Source organism: Falco punctatus (genome assembly GCF_963210335.1).
Source record: "Falco punctatus genome assembly, chromosome: 9".
Lineage (NCBI taxonomy): Eukaryota > Metazoa > Chordata > Aves > Falconiformes > Falconidae > Falco > Falco punctatus.
In genome coordinates this window covers 53,352,705-53,365,373 of record NC_137589.1, presented here as the reverse complement: position 1 = coordinate 53,365,373, position 12,669 = coordinate 53,352,705, and the positions used below count along the sequence as shown (strand labels likewise).

Below are 12,669 nucleotides of genomic sequence, written 5' to 3'. Positions count from 1 at the left end.
CACCCCGCCGCCAGCAGAGGGGCTGTGCTGCTGCGGGAGGCGGCCGCCATCCACGTCCTGGTCACCGGCAGCCTGCACTTGGTGGGGGGGGTCCTTCGGCTGCTGGACCCCGCGCTCTCCCAGTAACGGGGGTGCGCAGGGCTTTGCACCTCTTTTTACTTGAAGCGCCGGTTCTGCCCCAGATGGTGCTCGGAGGTGGCTGGGGGGGGCACGTGGGACCCCCAGACCCTTCCCGGCTCATCCCTTTTCACCCCAGTGCCTTTTGGCTGTGCCCCCTGCAGGGGGGACACTGGCCATGGGGGAGCTGCTCCCTGCCCCCAGCCCACGTTGGTGGGACTGGCTGGGGGGGCCCTGGCCTCTGGGGGGGCTGCCCCAGGCTGTGCCAGGGTCCAGGCGCCCAGGGGCGTAGATGGAGTTTTGAGGGGGCGGTAGATGGGAGCCTCAAGCCACAGCGAGGTGTGGACTAATTTAACACGGGGGAGATTTTTTATTATTATTATTATTAATAGTTTGTAACTTGTGTGGGGAGCTGGGAGTGTGTGTGGTTTCTGCCCATCACCCCGTGGGGAGCCAGCAGCCCCACACTGCCTCACCCCCCTTAATAAACATTTTGCTGCTCCTAGTGGTGCCCACTGCCTTCTTGGGGGGACCCAGGAGAGGTGCAGGGGGTCACCCCAAGTGCTGGGTCGTGTCCTGGGGGCACCCGCTTTTGCCCACCCCCCCATTTGAGGGGGAGCCCTGGGGGAGGCTTTGGGCGTAGGTACTCTCTCCGCCCCCCCGGTGCACCCAGCAGCAGGGGACCCCAGGGGGGTTGCAGGGTGCCCCCCTCCCCCGGCGTGGGCTGCCCTTGGGGGGCCAAAGCGTTCGCTGAATGAGTAACGGAGGCCCCCTCCGGGCTCAGCCTGAGATTTGGGGCAAAAACCCAGCTTAATGGGGCTGGGGTGGGTCCCCAAGTCTGACAGTTGGGGACCGGGTGGGCTGGGGGGGGTCAGGCCACGCTGCTGGTGGAGCAGGGGGTGCTCTGGGTGCTGCCGATGCTGCGGTTGGTGCTGCTGCTCTCCGAGGCCGGCACCGTGCTGGAAACTGGCTGCAGTTTGGAGGTGGGACCTGGCTCGCGTCGCGGCGCCGGAGGGAGAAGCACCGAGGGGACCCGAGCTCGGGGCGGCCGGCGGTGGGCAGGATGCTGCTGCCGTGTCGGAGGACGGGCACGGGCTTGAGCTGCTGCTGCCAGCGCTCCGGCACTGCCGGAGGAGCAGGCTGGTGCTGGTGGCTGGCCTCGCACAGCAGCTGGTTCCCCAGAGCACTGGGGGCTGCAGCCCCGTATTGACACACTGGGGACGTGCCCCAGAGCTGACCCCTTTGCCCAGCACCTCACCCTCTGCATGCGCTACTGCTTCCCTCTGCTCCTCTAGGAGTTGTTGGCAAGGGGAGGTGTAGAGCACCGTGCTGTTCTCCTGCCTTGTACCCACCACTCTTGGGGTGCTCCTGGGACCCCGCAGAGTCCCTCAGCAGGAGCCTGACCCCTAGATTCCCCCCCTTCCCTGGGGGGAGATGCTCCATCCCCCGTGGTGGCTGCATTCAGCAGGCAAAGCAGGCAACGATGCTGTCCTGGGGACCCTGCTGCAGCCTGGGGAGGGGGAAGGAGGCTGCAAAGGGCTGGTGTGAGGGACTGTGCCCTCCAGGGCTTGCCCTCAGCAGCCTGGACCTGCCGCCGTTCCTCCCTTCCCAACTGCTATTGAGTCCAAAGGTTCCACGGATTAGCGGCAGGCGGGGAGCGGGAGCTGGCGCCGGGGGGTTGGGGTCACGCGGGGGTGTCCCGCCGTACCGGGCGTGGGAGGGCAGCGGCGGCCCCTTCCCGAGGCACCGGCCTGCGGGCTCCCGGGTGGGCGGGAGGGGTCCCGGCGCCGCCGCTCGCCGTGCCTTCTGCCGGGGGCGGCCGGTGCCCGAAGGTCGCCCTGCGAAGCGCCGTCCGCCGCGGCAGCCCCGGGAGCGCGGCCAGCAGCCGCGCCGCGTCCCGGGCGGGGCCTCGGGCATCCCGAGCCCGTGCGGCTGCCGGGCGCCGCGGGGGCGCCGGCGGTCCCGGGGCCGGGGGCGGTGCGGAAGCCCCGGAGCTGCCCCACGCTCACCAGGGCAGGATGCGCCACCGGTGCCGCTCTGCTGCCTGCGTGGGGTCCGGCTGCTCGGGGGGTCCCCGCACCGGGGCCACTGGCTTGTCCCACGCCAGGTCCCACTGCGGCAGGGCCAAGCGTGCGGGCCCGGGGGGCTCGGTGGCCCCCGGCAGCGGCCGTGCCGCGCAGCGGCTGTGCCAGATGCACCGTGCAGGTGCAGCTCCGCGGCTGCGGTTGCGGCCCCGGTTCGAGCCGGCGGGCAGGCATGCTGGCACTGGAGCGCCGCCCGCTCGCACCCATGGGTGGCCTTGTCCCGCCGGGCAGGGGTGGGTGCCGGGTGCTGGGCTGCCCTGTGCCCCCCCGCGGGGCCAAGGGGCAGCGGTGGAGGGGTGGCTCCCCTTGCCCAGAAGGAGCCCGTCCGCGCGGCGTCCCCCAAACAGGTGCTGGCACTGCCAGCGTGTCACCGCGGGGCCACGGCGGCAGCCAGCGGGCACGGCTGCAGGAGCCAAACCCGATGGGGTGGATCGGGCTGGGCTGGGCTGGCCCCTGGGGCTGTGGCGGTGGGCCCAGCCCCGAGGCTGTGGTGATGGGCGCCATCCTGACCGCCCCCAGGGATCTTTCCAGGACACCATCCGGACCCTCAACACCCTGCAGACCAATGCCAGCGACCTGGAGCAGGCGAAGCGGGAGCGCAGCGACCCCCAGGCCCAGCTGGAAGCCATGCAGGGCTTTTTGGAGCGGACCGGGATGAAGGTGAGGAGCGGGTCCCCCCATCACCCCCCCCACCCCACCCCATCCCCCCCGTCCCAGCAGCGGTGCCACCATGCTCGGTGCTGGCTGCCTCCTGGGGGTCTTCTCGGGTGGTTGACCTCTGGCAGGTCGAGGACCTGGATCGACTGAACGTCATCCATGTCACGGGGACGAAGGGCAAGGTGAGGCAGATGGGCAGTGCTGGGGGGCAAGGGGGGGCCTCCAGCCTCTCTGGCTCCGTTTGCCCCAGCACGGGGGGGTTAACGCTGCTGTCTCCCCAGGGCTCAGTGTGCGCCTTCGCTGAGTGCATCCTCCGCAACTACGGGCTGAAGACGGGCTTTTACAGGTGAGTGTGGGGGGTCAGGAGGGTTTGGGGGGGCTGGTGGCACTGTGCCCGACTGTGCCCCCCTCTCCTGCTCTGCCCCCCCAGCTCCCCTCACCTGGTGCAGGTGCGTGAGCGGATCCGCATCGATGGGCAGCCCATCAGCAAGGAGCAGTTCAGCAAGTACTTCTGGCTCGTTTACAGGTGCCTGGAGGAGACCAAGGTGGGGCTGGCGGGGGGTGCTCCCTCCCTCGAGGACCCCCCCTGGGCCATGTGCCCCAGTGCTGGTTGGGGATGCCCAGCAGATGTTGACACCCAACCCCCCCTGGGTGCCAGCCCTAGAGGAGGGTGCCAGCCCTGAACGTGGGTGCCAGCCCTGTGGGTGAGGGTGCCATCTCTCGAGCAGGGTGCCAGCCTTAGAGGACGGCGCCAGCCCTGCAGACAAGGGAGCACCAGGCACATCTGGGGCTCAGCCGCTGCCCTCACGGCCCCGTGGGTGGGGTGACAGCCGGACGGCATGACTGGCAGCAGGAGCCCCCTGCCGCTGGCTGTTGCCTCATGCTGGGGGACCTTGGGGTGCCCTGGAGGCAGGAGTGTCTTCACGCAGGCCCAGGTGGCCTGGGCCTGGCAGGCTGCAGTGTCTGTGCTGTCCCCCATTCCCAGGCAGCACCTGGTGGCTGCCGTGGCCGGGATGCCAGCAGCCATCTCCGCTGCTGCTCTGGCCTTGGCCCCCCCGTGCCCCCCGCCTTGGGGACCAGTTTCAGACACCCCCACGCCAAGATGCTCGCGTTGCACCCTGACGCAGGCATCGCCGGGGGGACGGCAGCCCCCACCGGGCACGTCTGTGCCCCCCGGGCCCCGTGTCCTGCCCTGGCTGTGGGGTCCCCTCGCCACAGCCCCTGGGTGCAGGAGCCAGGGAGCAGAAAGGCTGTGGAAACCCTGGCGGGTTTCAGCACGCAGGAGACACGGTGCCACGGTGACGTGCTTTAGGGCCACCAGCACCAGGGGCGGTGGGTGCCCCGGGCGGTGCGGCGGGGGCGGGGCTGGCGGTGGGGCGGAGCTGGCGGGGGCGGGGCTGGCTGCGGGGCGGGGCTGGCGGGGGCGGGGCTGGCGGCGGGGCGGGGCTGGCGGGGGCGGGGCTGGCGGGGGCGGGGCTGGCGGCGGCAAGCTCCGCCCGCCCAGGAGCCCCGAGGGAGCCGCGTTGCTGCGGAAGGGGCTGTGACGCGCGCGGGAGGGGCAGAACGCGGTGCTGTAGCGACGGCCGCGGCAGCCATGGCCAAGCGGTACGACATGGCGGAGTGTCCCTTCTGCGATGAGGTCTCTAAGTACGAGAAGCTCGCCAAGATCGGGCAGGGAACCTTCGGGTGAGTGCCCGGCCCGCCCCGCCGTCGGGCCTGCTGCTCGGGGCCGGCCCCCTGGGCCCCGCGGCCCGCCCGCCCCAGGCCCGGGCGCCGCCCGCTTGGGTCTCCCTTCCTCGGCCAGCGCTCCGGCCGCGGGGGCCGGCCTGGCCCCTCAGCCCTCCTTTCCCCGGCCCGGCGCCCCGCTCCGGCAGAGCAGAGTTCCCTCTGGAGACGGGCGGGGCGGGGTCCTGCACCTTTGCCCAAAACGTGCAGTTTCGGCCAAAATCCTTGGGGGGCTCCTGGGCTGGCTCGGCTCGGCCGCTGCTGAGGGCCTTTGGTCCGAACGGGATGTGGCTGGGTCGGATGGCGGGTCAGCACAGAGCGGTTGTCTCGTCTTTGTGTCTTGTTTGCTGGTGTTCCCGGTCAGGAGCACCTGGCTGCGTCCCTTCTGCCTTGCGCTGCTCAGTGGTTTCATTCTGGTTTTACAGGGAAGTTTTCAAAGCCAGACACCGGCAGACAGGCAAGAGAGTAGCACTGAAAAAAGTGTTGATGGAGAATGAGAAGGAGGGGGTAACTGCAGCAGCATGGCAGAGGAAGGGGGTAAGTGCCGGAACGTGGCTGGGCTGTGTTTGGGAAGGCCGGGGTGCGGGGTGCGGGGTGGCCCTTTGTCGTTGAAGGCTAATGTTTGGGACGGCATAGATGTGCTTTCACAGAGTAAATGTGTTTCACAATATTTGCAGCTCTAATACGCTGTATCCTGAACCTGTAAGGGTGTGGACAGGACCCCAGCCCTGTGGCCTTTTTCCTCTCCTGCTGATACTGTGATAACGTTGGGCCTTGTGGCTTTGCCAGGGCCTACGGCTTGTTGTCACCTTTCTGGCTGCAAAGGCAGCAGTGTGGTGCAGTCCCTGTGAGGTCACTGGGCTGCATGGGACAGCTGCTGGGAGGTGGCGCTGCCCATGCGTTCCTCCTCCCGTGCAAAAGCCTGTCATCCCCCGCCAGGTGCAGGGCTCCCCGCTGGCTGTTGTTTGTGGAGGAGCCGGGTAGTGTGTGAGGGGCACGTGCTCAGGGGTGTGCAAGAGATGGGAGAAGCTGGGGAGAGAGGTAACAGCTTAAACAGCGCAGGCAGTAGCTGGGGAGGCTGCTCTGCAGCTTGGGCCAGGCCGTACCGTGTGCCCTTACAAATGTGGAAGATGAGGAGAGGAGGGAGGGGTGCCTGCATGCCTGCCTCAGCACCACACAACCACTCTCCTGTGAAGGAACGTCCCTCCGCAGTGGTGCCCTGATGCTAAATAAATGTGCACAGTACCGGTGTGGGTGTTTTATTTTAAAGCTCTGATCGGCCTTCAGTGACCTGTGACAGTGCTGCTCAAGCAGGTCCCCTGCCGAGCTGCCACGGTCACGTGTCTCCTGTTCTCTAGGCAGGGGTGGCCTGGTCTCACGCACCCCTAATCCCCGTCCTTTCTTTCGCCTTTCCAGTTCCCCATCACAGCCTTGCGAGAGATTAAAATCCTCCAGCTGCTCAGACATGAGAACGTGGTGAACCTCATAGAAATCTGCAGGACCAAAGGTAGCTTGCGGGGCTCTCTCTCGGGCTGGCTGCCAGCTTTTTTTTCAGCCCTCCTTCTCTGCTGAGCGGGCTGGTGTTTTGTGCTGGGCGTGGGGTCCTCTAGCTGGGCATAGGCCTCTGTCCCCGCCTGTGATGCGAGGGGTGATGGTGCACTCCTCTTGGAAAACAGTTTCTTACAGAGTTCGGGGTTTGCTGCACCTTGGCTGGAAAAAGCTGTGGTCAGTGCTGCTGGGATATGGGTGTGCTGTGGCAATGAATGCTGCCCGTATTGGAAAAGTCCTGAGAGGCTTGAGATAAACCCACACTGGAGAGGCTTTGAAGCAGAGGGTTTTGAGCCCGGAGCTGTGCACAGCCAGTTCCCTCCTGTCAGGACCTCTAGCTGTCCCTCTCAGTTGGCTTGCGATGGTTTGTGGCAGCTCTGTGCTGATGATACAGCTCCAGCTGGAGACTTGCTTGGCTTTCTGTGGATGGCAGCGAGTGCTCGTGCTGTGAGAGCTGGGACTCCACTCGGGGTGGCCCTGAGCTGCTCTTCCACCTCCTCGCTTCTACCTCACGTGGTGTGCCCCTGCTGCGTGACTGGCACGCTCAGTGCGCTTGGCCTGGCTCCGTTTCCAGTCAAGTTGCTTTAAAGCACTTGGTAGCTTTTATACGTCATTCTCTTCTGTGGATTTGTATTGTAAAAAATACTTTTGAAAGTGACAGCTGATGTTCAAGCCTGCCATTCTCTATATTCAGTCGCTTCCGTGAAATAAAAATGAAAGTGGCAGGTATCTGGTGCTGGTGTGTTTTTAAAAGTTCACTGAACTGGTAGAAGTGTTTGGCCCGGGACCAGGAGCTTGAAGTTGCTCTAGTCCTCTACAGCACGTAGATTATAGTCCTCCGAACAGGTATGAGTAGAAACACTGACAAGTTAATTTTGAATTCACTGTGCGATTAAACAAGTTGTGATGGTTGCATGGCTGGTGTACCCAAGGTAACTATTTTTGTAGCCGTGTCGGTCGTTTGTGTTTTGTTTGAATTCCAGTTTTCACCCAGATCTACTTTGACCTCAGTTTCCAGTAAAGCAGAAATATTGCATGTGCTGTTCTCAAACTTTTAAGCGCCTCTCTTTTTAGGTGGGAAAGGTGTGGTAGGGGCCATATGTGTGTAAGGAATTGCAAAGCTGGTACAGCAGGCACCCTGCTGGCTGGCAGAGTGGTGCGTTTCTGTGAGGGCTGAGCTTGGCTGTCATTGTCCAGTAGGAGCTGCTGATCGATCGGCAAGTTTTGCCGATTACAGCTGATGAAAATCAGCTTTCTTTTTACAGTTTTGCATGTGTGCTCTAGGAACAAGGTTGAAATAGACTGCTTCATTTGAGGCTTCCTGTTAGTGACTTTAAATTGCAGTTGGAGTTGGAGTTTGAAATCGCTTTGATCCAGAGCAGCCCATTTTCACAGATGATGTTTGAGGCTGCAGAAACCCCCGCTTTCTAATACGATGTTAGACAGATTTTTCTCCGTTTCTGCATTTTTGCTGGGGCTGTCTTAGCGGGCGTCTCCGTTATCACTGACGCGATCGGTGGTAGTGCTTGGCTGGCAGCTAGTGGTATGTGCACCTACCAGCCGTGGCTTGCAGGGAGGAAACCCCACAGCCGTTACGCGCACAGAGCAATACAAAACGAAGCTTTCAAAGATTTTTGTGCCCTTGCCTTGCCTGTCTGATCACGTTCACGACTCTGATCCTCATCCTCTGTTCTTCTGTTGCTAGTTGTGGGTCTTGGGGCCTGCAGGCTGTTTCTGGTTCTGTGTGTGCCTGTGCCCTGAGGTTTTGTCTAGTGAGCGCTGTATGTATGAGCAGCAGGGTGGCCGGAGGCCAGGAGGAGCTGTGCTGGGGTTAAGGGTCCCTCCCTGACGGTCCCTCCTTGCTTCTCCCATAGCCTCTCCATACAACCGCTGCAAGGGCAGCATCTACCTTGTGTTTGACTTCTGCGAGCATGACCTGGCTGGCCTTCTCAGCAATGCCCGTGTCAAGTTCACGCTCTCAGAGATCAAGAAAGTGATGCAGATGCTGTTGAACGGCCTTTACTACATCCACAGGAACAAGGTACCGGCCAGAGCTGTGCTGTGCTCTGAGGTCACCCTGCTTTCTGTGGCTTTCCAAGGAGTGGGTGTCTTAGCACAGGCTGGAGGGAAGTCCTTGCTTGTCCTCCACCTCTGGAGCTGCTGGCACCAAGGAGGTGCTGGCACCAGGCGCCCAGGGAGGGTACCTGAACGGCTGAACCTTTTGGCGTCTGTCCTTGTACAGATCTTGCATCGAGACCTGAAAGCTGCAAATGTCCTGATCACGCGGGACGGAGTGCTGAAGCTTGCAGACTTTGGGCTGGCTCGAGCTTTCAGCCTGGCTAAGAACAGCCAGCCAAACCGCTACACCAACCGGGTGGTGACTCTGTGGTACCGGCCGCCAGAGCTGCTCCTAGGTAGGAGGTGATGGGCTCTGCCGGCTTCTCTGTCCTTCTCATTCCCCTGGGTGACTAACGCGACATCTCTGTTTAGGGGAGCGGGACTATGGTCCCCCCATTGACCTCTGGGGTGCAGGGTGCATCATGGCAGAGATGTGGACCCGCAGCCCCATCATGCAAGGGAACACAGAGCAGCACCAGCTCACCCTCATCAGCCAGCTCTGCGGATCCATCACACCGGAGGTGAGGGCGTGAGCGTGAGCGAGCTGCAGAGAGCGGAGGGAGGCGAGAGGCGGTGGTGTGGGCAGGTTCTGGGATCGGCCGTTCCTGGGCCTCTTCCCATGCCCGCTGCTGGCAGGGAGGCTGGGGAAGCTCTGGCAAACTCTGCTTGCCTCCCGGCAGCCACGTGCACGGTGGGGCACTGCGCTTGCCTTGCTACTCTGTGTAGACTACAGCTGTCCCATCGCTCATGTTAACCTCCTGAGGAGAAAAGGGTGAACCTGCCTCCCAGACCCCCTTCGGCAGGGGTGGCTTGTGTCCTTGTATTTGAGCACAGAGACGATGCTGGCTGCTCCAGCTGTGAAAGAACAGAACATTGCACGTAGGAATCTGTTCTAGCCTGTGTTTGGGGGTTGTCTCACAGAGAAACACCCTTTGGATTTCTGCTTAAAGAAGGGTGGGTTTGGGGTTTTTTTGTTTGTTTTGTGTTGAGAGGTTTGCCTCTGGTGCTTTGAACTGGTCACCTTGAAAAGCCTCTTCAGTTCTGTCTTGTCACTCGTGGCATCGGCTCGGTTCTGGTGGGAGCATTTAGCTCTTTCTCAGCTCCTTATTTAATGGCGGCTTGTCCTGCCCTCTTGTGGGGGATTGAGCTGGGGGATCTCTTGGCCGGGGCTGTGATCTAGGGCTTGTGTTGTGCAGGCAGCTGCAGAGGCCTGATGCCTGTCCTGCATGCGTTATGTACGTACATTGAAGGGGTTTTCTCTTGTATGTAAATACCTGGTGTGGTCTCTCAGATCAGGGTTGAGGTAAGTGCTGGTGACTGCAGCAGGCTTTGCTTCCTAAGGATAAAAGGAGCCACAGACATCCTGGTTGTTACTTAGCAATCGGGTTTGTGGCTTTACCTTTCTGGATGCTGTAGCTGGCATGAGCCTCGCTCTCTTGTAGCTCTTTCGTGGGAGAACCAGAAATCCTGGAGCATCCTGCAAGCTGTTTCCATTGCAGCAGGCCTCCGTCCCGACTTGCCCACGTGTCTCCAGGCTTTAGCGTACCCTTTAGGGCCTCCTTCATGCTGTGGGAACAAGGTCTGCCAGTTTGGAGGTTATAAAATAGTATTGTTCTCCCTGCAGACCTCACCCGACTTTGCCTGAGGGTGTTCGCATCAAAAATGGCTTGTCCTCTCTGTAACTATTTCCTCCCAACCCTGCTTTCCTGCCCCTTCCCAGGCTTGGCCAAATGTGGGTAAATACGAGCTGTACCAGAAGCTGGATCTTCCCAAGGGTCAGAAGCGCAAGGTGAAGGATTGCCTGAAAGCCTACGTCGGAGACCCCTACGCACTCGACCTCATCGACAAGCTGCTGGTGCTGGATCCCGCCCAGCGGATCGACAGCGATGATGCCCTGAACCACGACTTCTTCTGGTCCGACCCCATGCCCTCGGACCTCAAAAACATGCTGTCCACCCTCAACCAGTCCATGTTCGAGTACCTGGCCCCACCGCACAGGAGGGGTGGGCACATGCCCCAGCAGCCGTTCCAGGGCAGGAACCCGGCCGCCACCAACCAGGCTGGATTCGACCGAGTGTTTTGAGTGGGGGCTTCCCCAGCGGGGTCCCAGCTGGGCTACTCCGCAGGCTGCATTCAGCGGGGATGTCCTGGCAAGGTCTTTCTGTCTGGGAAAGGACTTTCTTCAAGGCGAAGCGCCTGCTGGCTTTAACTCGGCTCTGAGATCTCGTGCGGCAGCTCAGCCACTACGGAGCTGCTACAGAAGGTGATACCTGCAAGCCTGCAGCTGTTTCCCTACAGCTTTGTTACAGAGCTCCCGCACCTGCCGGGCGCCGGTTCAGCACGTGGCCTCAACCGTGGCCTGAACCGGCCACGTTCAGTGGCTGCAGGTGAGGGGAGCCGTGAGGAGGAGCTGATGCTGTGCAGCCTGTCCACCCTGCTGTCCCTGGGTGTATCCCACCTCTGTGCCCCCCCCGAGGGTCTTGCAGCGCTGGGTGCAGGGGGGGCCATCAGATGACCCCCTGCCTGGACCAACCCCCCGTGACCCTGCCAGTGTGGGACTGGTCCTGGTGGCGATCCCATGGGTGGGTCCTGAGGGCTCCCCCAGTGCTGACCCCCCCTCCTCTCCCCACAGCCCTGCCACTTTGACTACGCTGTCTTCTGCCCCAACTTCACGGAGGTGCCCGTGGCCAGCAATGCAGGTGAGTGCCGGGGAGCTGGGGTCTTCCCTGGCCCCGCCCCTCATCCCCAACCCCTCCCTGGCTCCCCCTAATCCCTGGCCCCCATCCCCGTCTCTCCCAGACCAGCAAAACTTCAGCGTGACCCTGGAGAGCTCCCTGACCCGCTGCCTGGAGAACCAGCGGAGGTGGACCCGGCTACTGGAGGAAAAGGAGGGGCAGGACCCCTGGCTCCCAGCCCCCCTGCAGCCAGCCCCTGCCCGAGAACCCCTGCTCCTGGTCCCCCCAGCCGCGAGACCCCTCAATTCCCCAGCCCTCGTGTTCCCCTGCCTGGCCCAGGCACTGAGGGGTGGGTGGCACAGGGCCGGGACCCTTGGCTGGCAGCGCCCACCGCCATGGGGGCTCACCCCCACCCCGCCGCCAGCAGAGGGGCTGTGCTGCTGCGGGAGGCGGCCGCCATCCACGTCCTGGTCACCGGCAGCCTGCACTTGGTGGGGGGGGTCCTTCGGCTGCTGGACCCCGCGCTCTCCCAGTAACGGGGGTGCGCAGGGCTTTGCACCTCTTTTTACTTGAAGCGCCGGTTCTGCCCCAGATGGTGCTCGGAGGTGGCTGGGGGGGGCACGTGGGACCCCCAGACCCTTCCCGGCTCATCCCTTTTCACCCCAGTGCCTTTTGGCTGTGCCCCCTGCAGGGGGGACACTGGCCATGGGGGAGCTGCTCCCTGCCCCCAGCCCACGTTGGTGGGACTGGCTGGGGGGGCCCTGGCCTCTGGGGGGGCTGCCCCAGGCTGTGCCAGGGTCCAGGCGCCCAGGGGCGTAGATGGAGTTTTGAGGGGGCGGTAGATGGGAGCCTCAAGCCACAGCGAGGTGTGGACTAATTTAACACGGGGGAGATTTTTTATTATTATTATTATTAATAGTTTGTAACTTGTGTGGGGAGCTGGGAGTGTGTGTGGTTTCTGCCCATCACCCCGTGGGGAGCCAGCAGCCCCACACTGCCTCACCCCCCTTAATAAACATTTTGCTGCTCCTAGTGGTGCCCACTGCCTTCTTGGGGGGACCCAGGAGAGGTGCAGGGGGTCACCCCAAGTGCTGGGTCGTGTCCTGGGGGCACCCGCTTTTGCCCACCCCCCCATTTGAGGGGGAGCCCTGGGGGAGGCTTTGGGCGTAGGTACTCTCTCCGCCCCCCCGGTGCACCCAGCAGCAGGGGACCCCAGGGGGGTTGCAGGGTGCCCCCCTCCCCCGGCGTGGGCTGCCCTTGGGGGGCCAAAGCGTTCGCTGAATGAGTAACGGAGGCCCCCTCCGGGCTCGGCCTGAGATTTGGGGCAAAAACCCAGCTTAATGGGGCTGGGGTGGGTCCCCAAGTCTGACAGTTGGGGACCGGGTGGGCTGGGGGGGGTCAGGCCACGCTGCTGGTGGAGCAGGGGGTGCTCTGGGTGCTGCCGATGCTGCGGTTGGTGCTGCTGCTCTCCGAGGCCGGCACCGTGCTGGAAACTGGCTGCAGTTTGGAGGTGGGACCTGGCTCGCGTCGCGGCGCCGGAGGGAGAAGCACCGAGGGGACCCGAGCTCGGGGCGGCCGGCGGTGGGCAGGATGCTGCTGCCGTGTCGGAGGACGGGCACGGGCTTGAGCTGCTGCTGCCAGCGCTCCGGCACTGCCGGAGGAGCAGGCTGGTGCTGGTGGCTGGCCTCGCACAGCAGCTGGTTCCCCAGAGCACTGGGGGCTGCAGCCCCGTATTGACACACTGG

At 63.2% G+C, this 12,669-nt stretch overlaps 2 protein-coding genes across 2 annotated transcripts; both read left to right on the top strand.

Annotated features, from left to right (window-relative positions):
* Positions 1-4,296: 4,296 nt before the first annotated feature.
* On the top strand, positions 4,297-10,512 carry LOC308069512 (cyclin-dependent kinase 9-like). Its single transcript, XM_080401893.1, has 7 exons — positions 4,297-4,544; positions 5,009-5,120; positions 6,000-6,090; positions 8,006-8,172; positions 8,374-8,545; positions 8,622-8,770; positions 9,970-10,512. Exons 1-7 carry the CDS (start codon positions 4,453-4,455, stop codon positions 10,330-10,332), a joined length of 1,146 nt encoding a protein of 381 aa, XP_080258019.1. The 5' UTR covers positions 4,297-4,452; the 3' UTR covers positions 10,333-10,512.
* LOC308069949 (folylpolyglutamate synthase, mitochondrial-like) lies at positions 10,392-11,806 on the top strand (the record flags this gene model as incomplete). Its single annotated transcript, XM_080403102.1, is given in 5 exon segments — positions 10,392-10,399; positions 10,485-10,512; positions 10,882-10,948; positions 11,049-11,272; positions 11,275-11,806. Coding segments are annotated over 5 exon segments (513 nt in total). The 3' UTR covers positions 11,461-11,806.
* Positions 11,807-12,669: the final 863 nt, after the last annotated feature.